Source organism: Peromyscus eremicus, chromosome 4 (genome assembly GCF_949786415.1).
Source record: "Peromyscus eremicus chromosome 4, PerEre_H2_v1, whole genome shotgun sequence".
Taxonomy (NCBI): domain Eukaryota; kingdom Metazoa; phylum Chordata; class Mammalia; order Rodentia; family Cricetidae; genus Peromyscus; species Peromyscus eremicus.
Window position 1 is genome coordinate 92,630,646 of NC_081419.1, and position 7,751 is coordinate 92,638,396.

The 7,751-nt window shown below is 58.5% G+C and overlaps 1 protein-coding gene across 1 annotated transcript; it reads right to left on the reverse strand.

Annotated features, from left to right (window-relative positions):
• Window positions 1-1,651: 1,651 nt before the first annotated feature.
• Window positions 1,652-3,532, reverse strand: Ankrd63 (ankyrin repeat domain 63). Its single transcript, XM_059259519.1, has one exon. It carries the CDS (start codon window positions 2,943-2,945, stop codon window positions 1,773-1,775), a length of 1,173 nt encoding a protein of 390 aa, XP_059115502.1. The 5' UTR covers window positions 2,946-3,532; the 3' UTR covers window positions 1,652-1,772.
• Window positions 3,533-7,751: the final 4,219 nt, after the last annotated feature.

Consider the following 7,751-nt stretch of genomic DNA (forward strand, 5'->3'; position numbering starts at 1 on the left):
CGCAGCCGCAGGCCCAGTTTCTCAGCACCAGCATTCTCTCTCTGGGCAGTTCCCTCGGAGCTACTGGTGAGAAACCCTCACACAAAGACAACAGATCAACGTCTTAAAAAGGCTTTATCGCGGGCAGGTGAGGAGCTACGTGCTCACTCTTCGGGGTTCACAAACAGCAACCCGAGGTACGGCCAGAAAACTTCCACTGCCTTGAAGCAGGAGTTTTCACCACACCCCGCTGGTATAGATCTCCCACCAGGAGCTAACACTGACCCTGGGTTGTAGAGCATGCGACCTGTCAAGCCCCTTTCTTCGCAGCTTGTCGCCTGTCGCCTGTCGAGGCGGTACAGAGTTGGAGGGCAGGGGCGGAGAGAGAGAGAGAGGACAAAAGACTTGGCGGGGAGGGGGCCTAACTACCTCTCCACGGTTGCTTCTGACTCACTAATCTGCCCAGTAATAAAAGCTGGAAGCTGGGCTGGGACTGCATCCCACGCGGTGGGGCACAGGCAGGGGGCCTGGGTCTCGATCTCGCATCCATCATCTGCCCTGCCCTCCATTAACAGCCCAGCAAGAAGCAGGAGACGTTTAGCAGCCCCCTCCTAAGCTCTCTCCGGAGTTTGATGTAATTTAGATCCGGACCTGCGGTTCGTGTGGGCTCCCGACTCCCGCGCTCCGCCGTTAAACGTTGCAAACACTCCAGTCAATTATCCCCCTCGCGGAGGTGCTATTTAAAGAGACATTGTCAGGTTCTTAAGCCTCGGATCAGACCTGCTGCTTTCTGCTTCATACACAAAGGCTCAAAACACGAGTTCTTTTGAGGGTTGGAAGAAATACAATTAAGCAAATCCTTCCTAACTGTTCCACCCTCCTGGAGCACCCACGTGCAGAATGGGGGAGCTGGGAGGAGGAGGTGGGACGCTAAGTCCTTTCCATTTCAGGCCTCTGGGACTAAGTGGAAATATAAGTAAAGCTGGGCCAGGATGAGTGAGGGATTGAACCTCACAGATGAAATTCAAATGCAACCATGCTGGGGGTCAAGCTGGCCCAGGAGCCAAGAGTCAGTAGGGGCTTGGAGGAACAGTGACCCTATAATATCAATGATGTTGAACCCTGGGTCTGACTGAGACAGTCAGAGGAAGCTCATTCTCCAGAAGCAACAACTGGTGAACAACGCAGTACAAAGTCCCCCAATATCCTTATCGTCTCGAAGAAGGAGTTTCTACCTCGGAAAACCTTAACCAATGGATTCCTTCATAATCAGCCCTCTGGTCCAAAAAGCGTATGGGGCCATTTCAACCCTCCCTTTCTCCAACGCTTACAGGGAGGGGAACTGATAGTTTATCAGCGTCAGTAGGCATGGCAGGCTGGGCCTTTGTTCTCCAAAGCCAGCTCTACTGGTGCCAGGCTGCCAAGCTGATGGGAAAGTTAGAAATAAGCAGGGAGTCTTACGGGAACCGAAGCAGAACCTAGGCGGCTGGGCCTCAGGGTCCACTTTTCTGGCTAGAAAGCTGAAGCCTACAGAAGTCTTTCGCGCCTCTTTCTTCCCCCCAGAACAAGAGAGTCAGGCTGTAGAAAGGAAATACCGAAGAGCACAAAAAGATGAGATCTCTTTCTCCAATCTGGTGGAGGTCTCCCTTTAGCAGTAAGGAACAAAGTGTGTGTGTGTGTGTCGGGGAAGGGGGGGGGGGAATCGCAGAGAAAGGGAAGGACTTGGAGGAAAGGGACATCTCAGTGACCAGAGACAAGAGGGTGGACTTTGCAGGGCTCGACCTTCATGCCCCTTACCGCTGAGCCTGCAGTACCACAGCCTCTGTGCCCGCCTGCCAAGGCTTCGGCTCAGGCACTGAGAAAGGCAGAGCGTTGGTCTCTAATTCCGGGCCACTCTCTGGCCCTGAAGCCTCCCCGACCAGGCTGGGGATGTCTGGGGCTGTGGAACGTCGCCGCAAACCCAGGCGGCCAGAGCCTGGACCACCCTCGGGATGAGGACTAAGGCCGATAGGGGCTTGCACTAGGGTTGGGGGCACTCCCTCCAGCACCTCCTGGGAGCGCCACCGCCCACTCCCCGAAGACTGGGGTGAGTTTGATCGGGCCATCAGAGCTCCTGCCCGAAGGCGTGCTGTCTCCTCTTCCGTCATGGTACCCAACGCTAGGCTCATGCTCCGGCCCAGCTCTGGCCTCTCGCTGCCTGGTGCCCTGTGACGCCCGGAGCCCTTGCCAGCAGAGGCAAGCTCACCTCCGTGGCCGTGGCCGTGGCCGTGACCATGGCCGTGGCCGCCGGCAGCTCGCGCGAACCGTGCCAAAAGGGGCCGCGGTAGACGACGGGGGCTGGGTCGTCGACGCTCTGGGCTGGGCGCCGGGGCAGGGCGTCCAGGGGGACTGTCGGAATTGGAGCCCCGGGCCGCGGCCGCTGCGGCTGCCCGACCCCAAGGCCCGGTGAGGGCCTGCACACAGGTCCCGTGACCGCGGGAGGCGGCCAGCTGCAGCGCCGTGAGGCCCGCGCGGTTGGTGCGGTCAAGGCGCAAGCCCAGGCGGCGGAAAGAGCGCACCAGGAACTCCAGCACCGCCCCGTGGCCGCACGCCGCCGCCCACATCACCGGGCTGTTGCCGGCCGAGTCCGCTGCCTCCGGGTCGCCGCTGAACTGCACCAGCAGCTGCACGGCGTCCAGGTGGCCTCGCTCGCAGGCCAGGCTGAGTGCAGTGCGGCCGCGCTCGTCCCGCAGGTTCACGGCCGCGCCCTGCTCCAGCAGCAGTCGCACGAAGCGCGAGCGCATGGCGGGGTCCGGCAGCCCCACGGCCACCATGAGCGGCGTACGGCCCTGCTCTGCGCGGCAGTCGATGATGCTGCGGTCCAGCGCGTCCAGCACGAAACGGGCCAAGTGGACTTTGCCCGCCTGCATGGCCTCAAGGAAGGTGCGCGTACCCGCCCGGGGGCATAGGTCCTTGGGCTTGAGCATGGCTCCAGCGACCGTGCTCGGGAAGTCCGACAGCTCCGCACGGGGGCGCCCCTGTTCCCTCACCCCAAGGGGCTACGGCCCCGGCCCGGACACCGGTACCGCTCTTTCCGCGCGCGTAGGTGGCAGCAGCCGAGGGTCCTGCGGTTCCCGCTCAGGTCTCCCTGCTGCTCCCGGTTCGTCTTGCTCTCCTCCCTGGGCCTCCCGCCTGGAGGTGTGGGCTGCTTGCTACTCCCGGCTCCCGCTCAAGCTCGACCTTCTCAGCTCTTGGGCCGTTTCCCCCCGTGTCCGACGCCCCTCGGTCCCTCGTGGCTTGGAGCAGCGCCACTCACCGGCACCCCGGGCCGCCCGGGCTCCCCTGCTGAGCGGGTGGCTCCCGCCTGGCGCGCTTGCCTCCTGCCTCGGCGGGGAGCGCCGCTCCTCCAGCTCTCGAAGCCTCTCTCCGCCTCCTCCCCTCTTGCGGGGGCCGGGACGCTTGCTTTTTTACTTGGGGGGCTCAGCGGCTCGTGAGGTCTCCGACGCCTAGATACCTGGCTTTATAACTTCGGGGGTCTCCATGGCAATGGCTGCCCTGGAAGCGGGCTCCGCCGTCAGGGACAGAGACGGACAGGGTGAGGGAGACCGCCCCTGACCCCCCACCCCTTCGTGGGCCACGAAGTTGGGGAGCGGCTCCTCCTCCGCGCTCCCCAGGGAATGCGGCGGTGGTTGCGGGGCGGGGGCGGAGGCTGCTCGCCGGGGGCCACATGCACCCGGCGGGGCCAATCCTAAAGTCGCAGTCTTCTTTCCCCGCCCCCCGCCTCCGCCCGAGTCGGTATCCTCCGCTGCTTAGAAACTGGCGGGAGCTCCTGCCATCGGTTCTAGGCTAAAGGGACTGGGACCCCACGAAGATAGAACTGGACAGTACACGAGCTTAACTGGGGTGGGGGTGGGGCAAGAGACAGGAGTAATTTGGGGTTTGAGGCATTTGTGCTCCGGACTGAGGGCGCTCCGTCTGGCTGATAACTGCCATCCAAAGTGCAGCGAATCAGTCACACACAATTGTGCCTCCCGCACACGCTCACTCAGAGCCGGGCGGGGGTGCGTTCTCCAATCTCAGACGTCTCAAACCTGACAGCGCGCCCGCATGCTAGTTCCACGGTCGCTGTGAAGCAGGCTGACTAGACACCGGCCGCTGTGACCCAGGGCAGGTGCCTTAGGAAGGACCTGAGAGGGTGCAGGCATTAGGGCTATCCGAGCATCACTCCCTAGTCCCTCCAGGACAAGCTATGGTCCAGGAAAGGGCAAAAGACAAAAGCAAAAATTCTCCCACAGGGCTGGGTTCTCTCGAACAATAAAATCCTCTCTAGGCCACAGGGTTCTAGACCTGACCCCTAAAGAAAGGGGAGAGCCTGATCCATTTTCAATCAGATGTGTGGAAAAGCCACCGGAGAGCCTCATCCTTTGGGTAACCAGCTGCTTGGCTCTGGGGAGAGGGGGTGCAGAAGGCCTCAGATGAGATGAGTTAGGAGTGCCTCACAACTTCCCAGGTCCAAAGGGCATGAGAATAGTTGGAATGGAATTTATTTGTAGAGTAAGTGAAGGGCTAGGGATTTTTGCAGTTGATAGAGTACTTGTCCAATATACACAAAACCGTTGGTTCAGTTCCCGGCACTGCATGAAACCAGGTATGGCGCTGCCCGCCTGTAACCCCAGCACTTGAGAGGCAGAGGCAGGAGGATCAGAAGTTCAAGATCATCCTTGGCTGCACAAGACTCCTGTCTCAAAAAAAAAAAAAAAAGAAAAAGAAAAAGTGAACTACTGAGTCAACTACTGGATGTCTAAGATGTCATGAGCCCAGCGCTGCGTTTCTAGCAACAGGAAGCACAGATGCACAAACTAGATCCTGAATGGATGAGATTTGTCTTCTCAGTCAGGAAGACAAACCCAGGATATAAGGAGGGGAGGCTGTCGCCCAAGGATTGACTATATCAGCTAAATACAAAACTCAGCCAGACAGTGGAAGGAAGGTCGGAATGATGGGAAAGAGAGGGATCAGGGGTATCCTGAAGACAGCAACTGAGGTGGTTGGCCCCTCAGGGATGAGTAACGTTGGGCTGCAATAAGATGGTCCAGACAGAGGGGTTACAGAGACAAGGGCACCTAACAGGGACAACTTGAGGGTTGTGTTCAGGGGTCCTACGCTGTAAGAGACAGGACATTCAGTAAAGAATCAAGGGGCCTCAGCCTCAGCAGGGCAGGAATGTGCTTTGTAGGAGACTCCTGAGGCCCAGGATTCTGTGAGGAGGGCTCTTGCTCCTGGAGAAAGGACAAAAGGCCCGAGAGCCCCTGTGCCTTCTGAACTCCTGGGCTCCAGGGATGCCCACCCTGGCTTTGGGCTAGACCATGCAGCATGGACTCACACTCTCCTTTGTCCCCTGAGGAGCAGGTACTAACTGCACCCTGTGGAGTGAGCCCCCACGCATTTCTTGGCACGAGAGCTAGGTCTCAGCCTGTGTCATGCACTAGCAGCATCATTCCAGACCTGCATGCTCCCATCTGTAAGAGGAAGTGAAGACACCTCAGCCTGCTCTCCAGACAGTGCTGCATCATTTTTTAGAGGATAGTCTGTCCTACCTCTAGGTGACACTCTCCACTCCCAGGAAGGGAACAGGAATGTTCTCTGTACTCAGCAGAAGAAAGGCTTTTGTCCCTTTTGGACTCAGTTTTCCCTGTCTACATCATGAGAGAAAACACGTTCTTCCTGTGTGTCTGCCTTTAGGCTCAGGAGATAAGTTAGGCTGGGTACCTCTGGGAGGAGAAAAGTAGCAGGAGCCCAGATGAGGACATTGGCCAATGCCCTTCCTCCCAGTGGACCAGCACAGCTTTGTTTATGCCCCTTGCCTGTGGTGGAGGGAAACAATGGAGTGGGTAGTTGGTCAAGTCCCCTTCAGAACCTCACTCTGTCTGTGCCGAGTTCCTAGACAGACAGTGATCCCAGGTCTCAGGCCCTCCGGCCTTTGCTCTGACTTTCTTCCCTGGGCTCACCGTGTTCCGAACAGGAAAGAAACGGCAAAGCAGGAGAAAGCTGAGCCTCCACCGTGGAGCACAGAGGCACCAACAGCCTGAATTAGAAGCTGTCGCCGAGGGAGCTGAAGGCTGCCAGGAGAAGGGGCTGTGCTGGCAGGGGGCAGGCAGGCACTTCACCCTCCTCCCTCCCCTCCCACCTGCCCAGCTTCTCCTCCTGCAGGCCCCAGGCTGGCACAAGGGCTTCCTCCCAGAGGTGCCTCAGACTGCAAATCTGTCTGTCTGTAACTGCCCTTCCCCGCCCCCTCCTTTCCTCCTCAAGTGTCACCAGCCCCCTCAGCCTGTCACATTGCACTAGCTAGCTCCTCGGGGTTGAGTCTAGTGGCACGTGCCTGGGAGCTGCAGGGAGCTGGGGAGGTGGGGTGAGTCAGCAGAGGATCTGGTACTGAGTCAGCCACGGGACTGCGAAGGGGTGAGGACCCTTCCCCATGCAGAAGGTAAATGGAAATCATGAGTGAAAAGGGAGCCTGGCCCTGGCCCTATGGTACAACAGGGACGGAACCCAGGTGTCTTTCACCTGTCCAGTGCTCAGTGCCCAGTGCCCAAGGGAGAGCATCAACTCTTCCTCTGTCCTTCCCTGGTGGCCAGAGATTAATTTCTCTCTGGGGCCTAGAGACAGCATTTGCCCAGGGGGAGAACCGGCCCTTTTGGCATCAGACTAGAAGCAGGCAAGTGAATATCCGGACTGCTTAAGAAACTGTTCAGAGGCCCCTTCAGGAGGCAGGGTTGCACCCCCTTCCCATTCCTGGGCTGCTCCGTTCAATCCTGACCTGGCAAGAGGAGATGTGAAGGCAGCTTCTCCTTGCCCTGTGGGTCCATGGGTATTGATTGTGGCTATTGCCCAGTGCGCTGTGCTGACTGATGGATGCTGATGTACCTGGCTCACTGAGGTCCCTTCAGTCTGGATCCTCATCCCTACAGAGGTCTAGCCCCGGGAGGTGGGAGGAAAGGGGAAAACAGGACTTCTGGCAATGGGTCGAGGTCAGAGCATTGCTCTGGGGTGTAGATGTCCCACCCCGGTGGTACCCAGTGGGGTATGACGGGGAGGCTGGTTGACAAATGCCAGGCTTTAGTTGTATGACTGAATAGGCCTTAGCTTTACCCTGTGGTCAGGGACTGGTAGGGACCCCTGAGGTCAAGCCCTGAGAGGTACAGGGGGAGGGTGTCCCTGTTCATTTTCCAAAGGCACAGGTGCTCATAGTTAATGGCATCTGTTGTAACTCTCCCATAAGAAAACAACCTCTTCCCAGAATCACCCCACCCTGCTAGCCCCATTTGGGATTTGGGACAGAGCTGTCTGTGTGGTGAATGGCTGTCCACAAGCCCTGCCTCCAGCAAGAGCAGCAATCAACCATAGCAGCGGCCGGTCCCCGAACATGTGGTCACTGCAGGTCTTCCTAAAAGAGGCCCAGATAACCTAAGGTTTGGGAGTTCCTAAGAGATGAGGTGCACTTTTGTACTGGAGTCTTTTGCTCCAGCCCTGAGGGTGGAGACAAGGAAGGGCCCCATCTGTGTGGGAGTGGAGAAGGGGAATGACATCATCCTCCAGTGGTTCCAGCATCAGGACCAGCCGATGGGGAAGCAACTCCTGTTCAAGGCCAGAGGCAGGGCCATGTTACAGAGAGCCCCGGGGGACTCCCCAGGGACCCACCCCCATCCTCATCCAAGCAGCTTTATTTCAGAGACATTCCACTCCTCTGCTGTCTTTTCCTAACCAGAGAACAGAGGCCAGCCTAAGGCAGGAAG

Bases quoted from the DNA above. Each gene is read 5' to 3' on its own strand.
- Ankrd63 (XM_059259519.1), bottom strand. From the start codon at position 2,945: ATGCTCAAGCCCAAGGACCTATGCCCCCGGGCGGGTACGCGCACCTTC.